Below are 14,329 nucleotides of genomic sequence, written 5' to 3'. Positions count from 1 at the left end.
GAGGCTGGTGGGGTGATTAAGTGAGGACAAGGGGGACCCTATCATGTTTCTGGGAGGGAGGAGAAGGCGTGAGGGCGGATGCGCGGGAGATGGGCAGGACACGGTTGAGGGCCATGTCAACGACTGTGCGTGGAAAACCTCGGTTAAGGAAGAAGGAGGACACGTCAGAGGAACTGTTTTTGAAGGTAGCATCATCAGAACATCCGTCGCATCTGTTCTGATGATGCTACCTTCAAAAACAGTTCCTCTGAATTGTCCTCCTTCTTCCTTAACCGAGGTTTTCCACGCACGGTCGTTGACATGGCCCTCAACCGTGTCCGGCCCATCTCCCGCGCATCCGCCCTCACGCCTTCTCCTCCCTCCCAGAAACATGATAGGGTCCCCCTTGTCCTAACTTATCACCCCACCAGCCTCCACATTCAAAGGATCATCCTCCACCATTTCCACCAACTCCAGCATGATGCCAGCACCAAACACATCTTCCCTTCACCCCCCCCGGCGGCATTCCATAGGGATCGTTCCCTCCGGGACACCCTGGTCCACTCCTCCATCACCCCCTACTCCTCAACCCCCACCTATGGCACCTCCCCATGCCCACACAAAAGATGTAACACCTGTCCCTTCACTTCCTCTCTCCTCACCATCCAAGGGCCCAAAGACTCCTTTCAAGTAAAGCAGCATTTCACTTGCATTTCCCCCAACTTAGTCTACTGCATTCGTTGCTCCCAATGTGGTCTCCTCTACATTGGAGAGACCAAATGTAAACTGGGCGACCGCTTTGCAGAACACCTGCGGTCTGTCCCAAGAATGACCCAAACCTCCCTGTCGCTTGCCATTTTAACACTCCACCCTGCTCTCTTGCCCACATGTCTGTCCTTGGCTTGCTGCATGGTTCCAGTGAAGCCCTACACAAACTGGAGGAACAGCACCTCGTCTTCCGACTAGGCAATTTACAGCCTTCCGCACTGAATATTGAATTCAACAACGTTAGGTCTTGAGCTCCCTCCTCCATCCCCACCCCCTTTCTGTTTCTTCCCCCTTCCTTTTGTTTTTTCCAATAATTTATATAGATTTTTCTTTTCCCACCTATTTCCATTATTTTTAAATCTTTTATGCCCCCCCCAACCCCACTAGAGCTATACCTTGAGTGCCCTACCATCCATTCTTAATTAGCACATTCGTTTAGAAAATATCACCAACTTCAACACCTCCGTGTTCTCTTGTTCTTTTGTCTGTGACATCGTTTGATTATCTGCTCCAATCACTGCTTGCTTGTCCCTACAACCACACCACCTCCCTCCACTTCTTCACACACACAACACACACACACAACACACACACACAACACACAACACACACACCACCCCCCCCAACCTTAAATCAGCTTATATTCCACCCCTCTCCTTGGATTCACCTAGTTCTGTTGAAGGGTCATGAGGACTCGAAACGTCAACTCTTTTCTTCTCCACCAATGCTGCCAGACTTGCTGAGTTTTTCCAGATAATTCTGTTTTTGTTTTGGATTTCCAGCATCCGCAGTTTTTTGTTTTTATCACTATTATTTCCACCTATTTCACACCATTGTGGCCATCTAAGAAAGCCATGAAAATTGAGCTTATTTTCTAAGGCACATAGGTACAAAGCTATGCTTTATGCATGCTTTAAAATATTTACATATTTAAACAATTAATTTGCTCAGAAACTGACTTGGGCATACCAATGAGAGTAATAAGCGTATGTCATTTTTAGTGATTTAAAATCAGACAACCACAGATGCAAGGCTGGATGCTCTTAATAAAAAGGCTTCTTTTGTAGTAAGCCCATATTTAGCTGTTGTAATAAAACAGCGCTAGGTTACCACTTTAAAATACATTAAAAATATTTCACAATGCAAAGAAAAACAAACAATTGCATTCTAACATTCTGGCAGATTGCCATCGCTCATGGAAAATTTTGCATTTTTAATTATACAGGGGCAAAAAATTTTCCAGCCAGATGGAGGCAAATCTGGAGAGCATGGGGTGGGAAAGTCCCGTAAATTGACATTATATTAAGATCCTGGCATGATCCCACATCTTCCAGGTTTCCTAGTATAAGTTGAGAGTTAAGGGGGGCCCCTATGGGTCTGGCAGGAAAGTAATTGAGGGAATTAAAATAGGTAATTAAGAGCCTTTTTTTAACCATGGAACCTTTCTTTCCCCTTGCTGAGTCTGCACATCGTCAGGATCTCTGAGGTGAGTGCATAGCAGGAAGAGCTTCTGCAGTGGAACTGACAATCTGGGAAGCTGAAGAGCTCCAGTCATGCTTTGTTGTTCAAAGCACTCCATCACCAGAGTGCAATCACTGCTTAACACTGAATGTCAACTTCCTGGAGGCACTTCACCAGTCTAGCACTTTGTTCACCTGCAGCTAAACCTCCTTACTGCCAACCTTCACCACAGTACAGGAGCAGCTTATGCAATTCCATCTTCTACTCTGCTGAGGAAGGGGAACAGAGATCACACCATCGCCGCCTGCTCCAACAATAGGAACACCACCACAGCAGCACCAGTTACCTCTATGCAGCCACATGCACCTCCACAAGGCAAAGACGGTAGAAACCAAGATCCAGCTGGAAGGAGGTGAAACCCCCATCGTATGGGTTACATGTAGAGAATCAGATCTCTCTCAATGTGTCTAAGAATCAGTGGGTCACTGCTGACATCTGCAGCCTCCTGAAACAAGACCTCCCTCTCTGTGGGACAGGTGGTCATGCATTACAAGTGGCTGTAAAGGTGCCTGTCTTTGGAGGCCCACCATTGTCCGCACCCCCCCCACACACCGGCCACCGCTAGCTCTCTGGCTCCTGCCAACTTGTGTGCTCACTTCTCCTGCAAGGAGACAGCCGAAAGGTGCAATGTGTAGAGAGGAGAGAAGGCCATGCTTTGCTGAGGGTCACTTAAAGGCATGGGTATAAGGAGCAATAGGCTGAGGCTGCTTGAGAACGCTGGTTGTGTAGATGGGGATATAAAAGGTGCCCTCAGAGGGAGGCATGAGTGCATCTGCAAGCTGTGTTGCCCTGAGTGCTGTGCAGGAGAATGCCTGGGCAAGACAAATGAAAATGTTATGCCATACACGTCATGCCCTCCTGAAGTTGTGGATCCTTTTGGGGCACTGACTCCAGGTTTGAGAAACCATACTACTTCTGCTGGCTTCCTCAGCCATTTGTAGCCCTTCAGATCCTACATCAGGACCTCCAGGTATGAGAGATAGAGACCCAAGAAGCAGCCTTCCCAGGTTTTCTCTCCATTCCTGTAGTTGCTGCAGCCTCAAAAATCCAAGCGCTGCTGCGGACCTGTTCTAACCCATGTCATGGTTCTTTTATTTAAAAATCCTTCCTTAGACAGAATGGATGTGTCACAAGAGCATAAGAAATAGGAGCACAAGTAGAGCATACAGCCCTTCAAATCGGCTCCACCATTCAATACGATCATGGCTGATCTTCAGCTTCAATTCCACTTTCCCACCCACTCCCCAAAACCCTTGATTCCTTGAGAGACAAAAAAATCTATGTCTTGGCCTTCAATTTATTCAATGACGGAGCATCCATAACCCTCTGGGGTAGAGAATTCCAAAGATTCACAATTCTCAGTGAAGAAGTTTCTCCTAACCTCAATTCTAAATGATCAGTCCCTTATCCTGAGGCTGTGCCCCCTGCTTTCTAGATTCCCCAGCCACAAGAAACAACCTTTCAGTGTCTACCCTGTCAAACACCTTCAGAATGTTGAATATTTCAAAGAGATCACCTCTTATTCTTCTAAACACCAGGGAATATAGACCCAATTTACTCAGCTTATCATAGGACAACTCTCACATTGTAGGAACCAATCTAGTGAACCTTTGATATACTGCCTCCAACGCAAATATATCTATCCTTCCTTAAATATGGAGACCGAAACTGCACACAGTATTCCAGGTGTGGTCTCGTCAAAGCTCTGTACAATTGTAGCAAGACTTCTTCATTCTTACACTCCGATCTCCTTGCAATGAAGGCCAACATGCTATTTGCGTTCCTAAAAGCTTGCTGTACCTCCATGCTAACTTTCTGTTCCTTGTAGAAGTACACCCAAGTCCCTCTGGTCATCAACATTTACAAGTTAGGCAACTTTAAAAAAAATCCTGCTTTTCCGTTCTTACAACCAAAGTAAATAACCTCACACAAAAACAAAAAATTCTGGAAAAACTCAGCGGGTCTGACAGCATCTTTGGAGAGAGAGACAGAAATAACATTTCAAGTCTGTATGACTCTTCTTCAGATCTAAAGGGAGGTGGAGATGTGGTGAAATGATAAGGGGGTGGAACCGGTCAAGCTGGATAGAAGGCCATCGATAGGTGGAGGCAAAGGAGAGATGGCAAAAGATGTCATAAGCAAAAGGTCAAAGAGTTGTTAATGGTGGTGGTGTTGGGTAAATGAGGTACTAATGGTGACATTAAGAAAGCAAAACGTGACAATGGCCAGAAGAGGGTAAGCACTCTGGAAAGTGACAGATGGCCCTAGTGGGGGGAGGGGACAGTTTCAGTGAGTTGTTGGAGCTTGTGTTCCTTAGCACCTGAAAAAATGTCACTTGCCATTTCAACACCCCACCCTGCTCTCATGCCCGCATATCTGTCCTTGGCCTGCTGCAATGTTCCAGTGAAGCCCAATGCAAACTGGAGGAACAACGTCTTATCTTCCAATTAGGCACTTTACAGCCTTCTGGACTTAATATAGAGTTCAACAACTTCAGACCATGAACTTTCTCCTCCCTCTTGACCCCTTTTTAATTCAATTTTTCCCCCTAATACCATCCCCCCTGACCCTCATAGGGCCATCTGTCACTTGCTCTTATGTTTTTCTTTCAAAGCGCTGACCCTTGTTCTGCTATTAACACATTCTGCTATCTTACCTTAATGCCTCCATCAGCACATCTTTTATTCTTTTACACTACCATTAACACTCCCTTTGTCTTGTCTCCATGACATCTTTGTCAAATCTCTCCTGAGCTCCCACCTATCCCTGACCTAATTTGCTCCACCTGCTCCACTCCCCTCTTAAACAGTATAAAATCCATCACATTTCTGCCTCTCTTTAGCTCTGAAGGAGTCATACAAAATGTTAACTGTTTCTCTCTCCACAGATCCTGCCAGACCTGTGTTTTTCTAGCATTTTCTGTTTTTATTTGCTACTTCTACTGGTTCCCCTTCATCTACCTTACTAGCTACATCCTCAAAAGAGACAATTAATTTGACAAACACCATTTCCCTTTGTAAAACCATGTTAACTTTGTCTGATAATACTATGATTTTCTAACTGTATTGTGAAGACTGCCTTAATAATAGATTCCAGCACTTTCCTGACAGCTGATGTCTGTAGTTCCCAGTTTTCTCCATCCCTCCTTTCTTGAATAGCGGTGTTACATTTGCTAACTTCCAATCTGCTGGGAACATTCCAGAATCTAGAGAATTTTAAAAAATCATAGCCAGCATATCAACTACCTCTGCAGCTATCTCTTTTAGAACCCTACATCAGGCCTTGTGGATTTGTTAGATTTTAGCCCCTCAAGCTCCTCCAATACTTTTTCTCCGCTGATATTAACTACCTTCATTTACAGATTTGTTTTAGCCCCTAGGTTATTCTCTATTTCTGGGATGCAACTTGTGTTTTCTACTAACAAAATATTTGTTCAATGTCTCTTCCATTTCCTCATTCCCCCATGATAATTTCTCCTGTCTCTCCTTCTAAGGGACCGACATTTACTTCAGCTACTCTTCCTTTTTACATACTTGCCAAAGATCTATTTACTCTCATATTCTAATTTTTTTCCCTTTTTTAATCAACTTTCTGGTGGACCTTTGCTGGTTTCTAAAACACTCCCAATCTTCGGATTTACTATTATTCTTTGCAAGATCATAAGCCTCTTCTTTTAACCTAACACTATCTTTAACCATCTTAGTAAGCCACTGATGGATCTTTCTTGCTGAGTTTTTGTATTTCAATGGAATAAATTTTCATTGCAACATCCTGCTCACCCTCCCTAAATGGTTGGGGAGTCAGGAGGCAGCTTGTTAATGCCATGGTTATAGGAAAAGAGCCTTGGCAGAGTCTGCCCATTAGAAAATGGAGTTCGCAACCTCAAAATGGTTCCGCCATTCCGGCAGGGACTAAGTGGACAAGATTCCACCCTTGAACTGTAACCAAACCAAAGCATTTTGCACCCAAATGCCCAACTGTGCCAAAGCAGAAATTCTATCCCAGGGTGCTTTACTGAGCTTGTAATTATTGCATTTCTTCCTGCTACAGATTGCTGAGTTGTATGTTTGTTGAGACCACCTGCTGTTTACAATCAGGGAGTGTATCATTTTTCAGTGCAATATTTGTCACCTTGATGAGAACATCATTTTAGAATCTAAAATTTAAGGAGATTAAAATAGGTAAAAATTGCTTGTATTTCATCCCAACACTTACTGAATGTTCGTCAAGCAAGAGTCAGAATATTTAGATGAAGACTCACTGAATTTTGCTTCATCAGGAATCCTGAATGGTGTCTCATAATAGGAAAAAAGATACACATCTCATCAGGTTAGGGGAATTATAAATCGGTTGCTTTTTTTAAATTATACAACTACAACCTTTGCTGGATAAAACATATTTCATTTAAAAAGAGATATCCTTCGAGTTAGTTAGACCTTATACTATTTGACTTCTTTAATAATCACTTGCCCAGTCAGGTTGCAGCAACACTTCAATTCCAAAAGACCAGTCTGATCCAGGGCGCAAGCATAGATGTCAATGCAATGTCCATTTACAGCTGCACAGTTCGCCAGAGCCTCGTAGTGCTACAGGAAAAAAATAGTTGAAAATTACAAAAACGTATATGACCAGGCATTATCTTAACCGATCTGAAAAAGCCATCAACAAGGCCAGCAATGGAGTGGTCACGTTTGGAGGTGAAAAAGATCATGCATAAGGGTTCTGATGGAGAGGTTGTGGCAGTGAAAGCAAGTGATCTTCCAAAGAAGGAAAAAATTAAATAATGAAGAAGAGAGCATTTACATAACCAATCATGCCTCAGGGTATCAGAGAATGGTTGTTTTTAAAGGTGCAGTCACTATTATGCAGTTTAACATGACAGCCAATTTGTGTACTGCAAGGTCCCAAATACAGCAAATTAATGAACAAATGATCAAATAATCTGTTTTTAGTGGTGTTGATTTAAGAAAGAATATTTGGCCGAGACGTTAGAGATACCTGCTGCTCAATTTGCGCATGAGATGTCCATTTCTGAGCAGCCAGGTGTGGTCTTGGTTTAATGTCCTATCTGAAAGATGGCATCACTCACAATGTAGCAATCACTCAGCACCACGCTGACATCAATTCAGATTATATGCTCAAATTTTGATATGAGAACAGAACTTTTTGAGTCAGTAGCATTGTACCAGCTGAGCTACTCGGATCAATGATTTAGGACTGCAATGATAATTCACTATCACAATTTCATTACATCTATTTTATTTAAATCACAAAAATTCCCAACTACTGAATTTCCTACCTCAATCACATGTCTGAAATGAATTAACAGTAATTAGACACTGCTGTAGAGAAGAAAATCAGCAGATAACTTCATTGGGATGCTCTTGGACTTGTCTCAATATCCATCCAAGAAAGGAACTGGCTGAGGGCATGGAACAAGTTGGCCCCTTACAGCAAGTTTGCAACATGCACTAAGTGAAGAAGCTGATGAGGGAGTTGAGAATTTAACATACAGTAGGAACTAAATCATCAAAGGGGGTTTTGACAAGAGTAAGTAGGGAGAAACCATTTCTAAGGGCAGGAGGGTCGGTAACCAAGAGACAAAGATTTAATATAATCTGCAAAAAAGAATGCCAGGGAAGAGACAAGGAAACCATTCTTTTAATTCAGCAAGCTAATATCTGGAATGCATTGACTTAAAACAATGGCGGAAGGAGATTCAAAGTAACTCCTTTATAAACAGGTTCACAATTTTGTTTCATATAAATGGACAAAGATAATCTTCATCCATAATGTGTTTTTTTGCAGCTTAACAGAGCAAAATAGAAATATTTATAATCCAAAAATGACTGGACTGCCATTCAAAATAAAAGACATTTGGCAAATACGAATAGGTTATTTACTCGTCAAAATCTCATACTTTACATGTCAGAAACTAATCAAATAATTAAATTTTATTCCATGCAATGATGGCAAACTAAAATAAAAAACACGGACTGACCTTGGTTGCTTTCTTCAGGAATCGGGCATTGTCCTTTTCTATATCATGCCAGGAGCGAATGGGCATTTTCAGCTCATCCCCCACCACCATGCCAGGCCCCTGGGTAGGTGGTCCTCCAGTGAACAACATTATTCTAGCTCCAGTGTTCGGAAAACTACCCTGAAGGAAGGCATTCTAACATTAGTAACTCACTTCATCCAACAAGGGATCAAGATAAACCAATACATGGTCTGAACTAAAGCCAATACATCTTCAACACCATCACTAAATTCACACGACAAATTGTAGCAACAGAACTGCATCAGCAATAAGCATAGCAAACAAAAAGATTCTTGTACATAAATAATTTCAATGTTCTCCGCTCACCCACCCCGCAAATTCTGGTATACTGAAAAATATCAGCTACATTTCTAGCCGGAATCTTCTTTCCTCAAGATGAATAGCTCCACTGGATATCCCATCGATTAGCACCTAGCCAGAATTGAACATTGCTAACAGGCACACCTGTTTATTCTTAAGCTAGATGTTGATCAGCAAGATTTCCATTAGCTGACAGAGAAGAAAAATCCAGGGTGGCAAAGGTTTAGGAACAAGTTGCCACCTTTCCCTCTATCATAGAGCGAGGGGTGAAAAATAGACCGCAAGGCATCCATAAAAAATACTGTATTAGATACAACGAATGTTTTCTTTTCTGATTGCTGCCTGCACTCAAGGACTTCTACGTGTGAACCAGTGTGATGACCTGCTTCCAAGCCTCTCTCAATCTGCTTCCATCAACAATCACCAGTTATTGAATGAGGGCAGCACAGAAAAAGTGTGTTCAGTTTTCTCTTCATGTGAAAGAAGACCTAGAGAGATTGTCTGACAGTCTCATGCAACAACCACACCTCCCGAACAGTATATTTCACAGTTTCAGAAAGTTTTACATAATACATATACACCTTCTTATTTAGGTACCAACAGAAAGCTGTCCAACATGAGCACTGTCTTAAGGAAATTAATTCACAAAATCCTCAAAAAAATGACCCACTAGGCAAAGGGAGGAGCTTCTGTTTGTTCAGTTTGCTTTGATAGTTTAATATCCCAAAAATAATCACATAACCATGCAGTTGCAGCTTATTACCTCCAGCAAGCCAACAGCTATGGATAGGGCCACACCACTAGAACGCAAAGGTCTTTTTCCCTGAGATACAGGCCATGGGTCCCTCTGAAGTTCTCCAAGCAGGTCTGTCAAATTCATGTCAATCTTGTGAACAGGCTGCAAGAATCTTAAAAAAAGCAGCACATCATCTGTGTTAACTGAAGTATTCGAAGATAAGTAAAAGGTTAACATAACACTGCCAGGCAGCCAGCTATTCTACTTTGTAAACAGTGTGAGGAATTTATAGCTAAAGGATTCAACTGGGATATGTTTTATCTTAAACCTTACCATCTGAAACGAACTGAATTTGAAAAAAGAGCCTGGGGACTTGATTTTTTAGTTGTTTTTTTTAAATCAGGGATCCACTCAAGAAGAGCATCTGAGACGACTTTAAAGCCGTACTACCAAGACTGAATAAACTGATACTGAAAATAAACGAAGGGATCAGAAGAAACTCAACGATGTGCTATGTTTAATTAATAAAAGACACAAGTGGCAGAAAATGACTGTTACTATTGCATTTTGGAATAAACATGCTGTATCTTCCACTAAAATCTAGTCAGGAATAAAAAGAGTGAATCTTTGAGAAGAAGCTCTGAGAATTATGTGTGCTACTGTGATGCTATTTTAAATGGGATGTGATAGGCAATCTCTTTGGAATACTAATTCCGAACGTCAGATTGATAAAAGACTGCTCAAGGAGGAACAAACATTAAGTAATTGAGATTATCATGTGAGCTTTAACAAACAACTATTTAATTTTTGAACCTGCATTTAACATGTAACAGAAGCTTTATCACAGAATCTTTACAGTGCAGGAGGCCATTCAGCCCATCAAGTCTCCAATGGCTCTCTGAAAGAGCATTCTACCTAGTCCCACTTCCCCACCTTATCCCTCTACAATGCACATTCCTTCTTTTCAGATAGCAATCCAATTCCCTTTTGAATACCTCGATCAAACCTGCCTCCACAATCCTCTCAGGAAGTTTGTTCCAGACTCCAACTACCCTCTGGGTGAAAAAAATTTCCTCACATCACTTTTACTCCTTTTGCCAATTATTTTGAATCTGTGCCCTCTAGTTCTTTATGCTTTCGAGTGGGAACAGTTTCGCACTATTTACCCTGCTCATATTCCTCAGAATCTTGAATCCTCTATCAAGTCTCCTCTCAGCCTTCTTTTCCGGAAGGAAAATAGTCCCAACCTCTCCAATCTATCCCCATAACTACAGTTCTTTATCCCTGGAATCACTCTTATGAATCTCCTCTGTATTCTCTCCACAGCCTTCACATCCTTCCTCAAGTATGGTGCCCAGAACTGGACACACTACTCCAGATGAGGCCTAACTAGTGCCTTATACAAATGCAACATGACCTCCTTACTCTTGTACTCGGTGCCCCTCTTAACAAAGCCTAAGATGATTTCTGTTTTCTTAACTGTTCTCTCAACATGCCCTGCCATCATCGTTGACTTATGGACATATACACTGAGGTCCCTCTGTTCCTGAACCTCCTTTGGAGGCTGTCCCTTTAATTTATACTGTCTCTCCATGTTGTTCCTGCCAAAGTGAATCACTTCACACTTCTCTGCATTGAGCCTCATTTACCATTTATCTGCCCAATCCACTAACATGTCTATGTCCTTTTTGAAGTTCAAGACTATCCTCATTACAGCTGACATTTCCAATCTTCGTATCATCTGCAAATTTTGAAATCATGCCCTGAACATGACAGTCTAGGTCATTAATATATATAAGAGCAAGGGTCCCAAAACTGATCCCTGGGGAACTCCACTACAAACCTTCCTCCAATCTGAAAAACACCCATAAACCACCACCCTACACCCCTTCCACTAGTTGGTGGTCTATATACACCAATCAATTTTATTGCACCTTTTTCATTCCTTACCTCTAGCCAGAGAGATTCTGTCCTTGAGCCCTCTGGAGCATCCTCTCTCTCCAGTACTGTAATGCCATCTTTAATCAATACTGCCACTCCCCCCACCCCTTTTCTTCTTTTCCTGTCTCTTCTAAACACCTTGTACCCAGGAATATTCAACGCCCAGACCTGCCCTTCTTTGAGCCAGGTCTCTGTTATAACACTATCATTTTTTAAAAATTCATTCATGGAATGCAGGTGTCACTGGCTATGCCAGCATTAATTGCCCATCCCTAACTGCCCTTCAGAAGGTGGTGGTGAGCTGCCTTCTTGAACTGCTACAGTCCGTGTGGTTAAGGTGCAACCACAGTGCTGTTAGGGAGCGAATTCCTGGATTTTGGCCCAGTGACAGTGAAGGAACGGCAATATATTTCCAATTCAGGATGGTGAGTGGCTTGGAGGGGAACTTCTAGGTGGTGATGTTCCCATCTGTCTGCTGCCCTTGTCCTTCTAGATGGTAGTGGTTGTGAGTTTGGAAGGTGCTGTCTAAAGAGACTTGGTGAGTTCCTGCAGTGCCTCTTGTAGACGGTACTCCCTGCTGCTACTGTATGTCAGTGGTGGAGGAAGTGAATGTTTGTGGATGGGGTGCCAATCAAGCAGACTGCTTTGTCCTGGATTTTGTCATAATTCTTGATCATAATTCTATTTGTCAACCTGTGCCTGTAGCTCACCAATCTTATTAATCACACTCCGCGCATTTACATACATGCATATTAACCCTGATATAGGCTTTTTTACTTTCCCCCTCACTCACTGAAATTACTTAAATTTGACAAACATTTAGAAACTGAGGGAGGTATATGAGAAAAAAAATTATCCAAAATTTATCTAGAAATATCTTTTCCTTTAAATTCTAAATATATTACTAAAAGTTGCTTTAAAAAAGTAATAACTGGTTACAGTCATTATACCTGCTGGATATGCCAGGATGCTCCTGTGGTTGAGGGGTCCTTCCTTGAACTGTTGCAGATGGCTTTGTGAGACCCAACATATCCTGTTTGAAGGGGGAAAAATTAAAAACTAAACACTAAGATAAAAGCAAAAAACTGCAGATGCTGGAAATCCAAAACAAAAACAAAAATATCTGGAAAAACTAAGTAGTTCTGACAGCATCTGTGGAGAGGAATATTCTGATGAAGAGTCATTCGGACTCCGAAACATTAACTGTATGACTCTCCACAGATGCTGTCAGACCTGCTGAGTTTTTCCAAGTATTTTTGTTTTTGTTTTAAAAACTAAACACTTCTATTTCAAAACAAGAAATTAATCTAGCCACTTTTAAAGTTGTTTGGCAACGTGGAGATAGTGGAGATTCAACAATTCTCTCCCAAAGCTCGTGTATCATAACAAAAGTTACATTAGTTGGAAAACTGTGAACACTGTATTAGCAGTAACTTATTCCTCATCATCAAGGAAAAACCTCACTAGGGACAACTTTATAAAATTTGAATGATTAAAAGTAGTAATTTTTTTCAATCTTATATGAAAATAATTTAAGATGAAAGCTGATCACACCTCAAATCTCTGGACCCGAAGTATGAGGAAGCTTAATTAATCTTTTTAGACAAAGTATTAACACAGTGCTCCAGATTAATTTACTAAATTATATGTAAACACTACATTTTCACATAGCTGAACTCAATAAACAAGTTGTTTAAAGAAAAATACGAAGCTAAAATTGGTTGCAATCTTAAAAACTGCATTGCCCCATCTTATATTGCTTAGTTTACATTTTAAGATGCAAACACTCACCGTATCAAAATATTTTGTTTAAGAGAATCTATGGAAGCAAGATGATAATAAGTGCTGATTCTGCAAATGATAGCTATAGCTAAAAGAACTGTGCATCATTATAGAATCTATGTAGCATAATTACATTAACTATGCACTTTGATGGGGAGTAGGGGAGAATGACAAAAATTTAACTGGCAAGAAATTTGATTTTTGATTCAGAAGCTTTGTAAAAAAGAAAAAAAGCCTGAAAGCTGAAATGTCCACATCACTTGAAGAGATTTATTTCAAATAATATAAATGGCATCTTTGAACTTTCAAATAACCACCCACGCACACCTGAATTTGTTTTGCTGTCAGATCCTTTGTGCCCCTGAAGACGTAGCTTTTGGAAATCCCCTCACAGTTCAGTTCGTGGACCTGCACCATTCGACCAAATGTAATCAAACCAACCAGGGCATTAGGTGGGAGCAGACTCAGGGACATCTGTAGGGATTCCTTGAGTGCCTGAAGATCATCTTCCTCCAGACAAGTGTCCACCACATAGAGGAAGATGAGTGGGACAGGCGTACCTCGCTGTTCAACACACAATTAGAAGGTCATTAATTGCACTAATGCACTTAGACATAAATATTAGCAGTTATCAATAAGACTCAAAACACCCAGTAAATTCAACTTATATAAAATAAGTTATAACTTAATGTAATATAGAGAATACTTTTGCAAATGTAATACTAAAACAATGAGAAGATACATTCCTGACATTACCTGGACAACATATTCAATAGTTGAAAACTGCGGCAATAGTTCAGCTGGCTGATTTACTTCAGAAATGCCTGAGTAAGATGGTGAAAACTGCAGAACAGATAATTTATAAAATTAACACAGTAATTTTGTCAGTAGGCATGCAGGAAACTCACACTTAATTTAATATATCCTAAGGTTGTGCTAGTACACTTGTACAATAGTCAACAGTACAAAATTCCTTCACCACACAATGTTTGGAAGGACAAAATCTACTACTTCACCGATGGGTATTTTCCATAATTCATAGGGGCATAGCAAGTAAATTCCATTGTTACACTTTACTTCGGTCTTTTTGGGGAAAAAAAAAAGTTGTGTTGATATTTCACTTAACAGACATATACCTTTTGTAAATTCTCATCTTATTGGCTGCTGACTGTACTGATAATAGGACCATATGCAACTTGTTACACATAATTGTTGAATATTAGTTTCAATTACAGAGGTGA

The 14,329-nt window shown here is 41.1% G+C and overlaps 1 protein-coding gene across 3 annotated transcripts in view; it reads right to left on the bottom strand.

The window, feature by feature from the left end:
- The window catches only part of LOC121292561 (protein transport protein Sec23B), a 67,387-nt gene that overhangs the window by 38,250 nt on the left and 14,808 nt on the right, over positions 1-14,329 (bottom strand). For all 3 annotated transcript variants that reach the window (XR_005946290.1, XM_041214693.1, XM_041214706.1), the window contains exons 4-9: positions 13,845-13,931; positions 13,416-13,652; positions 12,257-12,339; positions 9,393-9,537; positions 8,270-8,428; positions 6,739-6,854 (exon numbers count right to left, since the gene is read on the bottom strand). Coding sequence is in view for 2 of the 3 variants with exons in the window: in XM_041214693.1 (XP_041070627.1) it covers positions 6,739-6,854; positions 8,270-8,428; positions 9,393-9,537; positions 12,257-12,339; positions 13,416-13,652; positions 13,845-13,931 (827 nt within the window). In the remaining variant the exon portion in view is untranslated. The remainder of the gene's footprint in view (positions 1-6,738; positions 6,855-8,269; positions 8,429-9,392; positions 9,538-12,256; positions 12,340-13,415; positions 13,653-13,844; positions 13,932-14,329) is intronic.

The sequence above is a fragment of the Carcharodon carcharias genome, chromosome 2 (genome assembly GCF_017639515.1).
Source record: "Carcharodon carcharias isolate sCarCar2 chromosome 2, sCarCar2.pri, whole genome shotgun sequence".
NCBI lineage: Eukaryota > Metazoa > Chordata > Chondrichthyes > Lamniformes > Lamnidae > Carcharodon > Carcharodon carcharias.
This window is presented reverse-complemented; position numbering and strand designations above follow the sequence as displayed.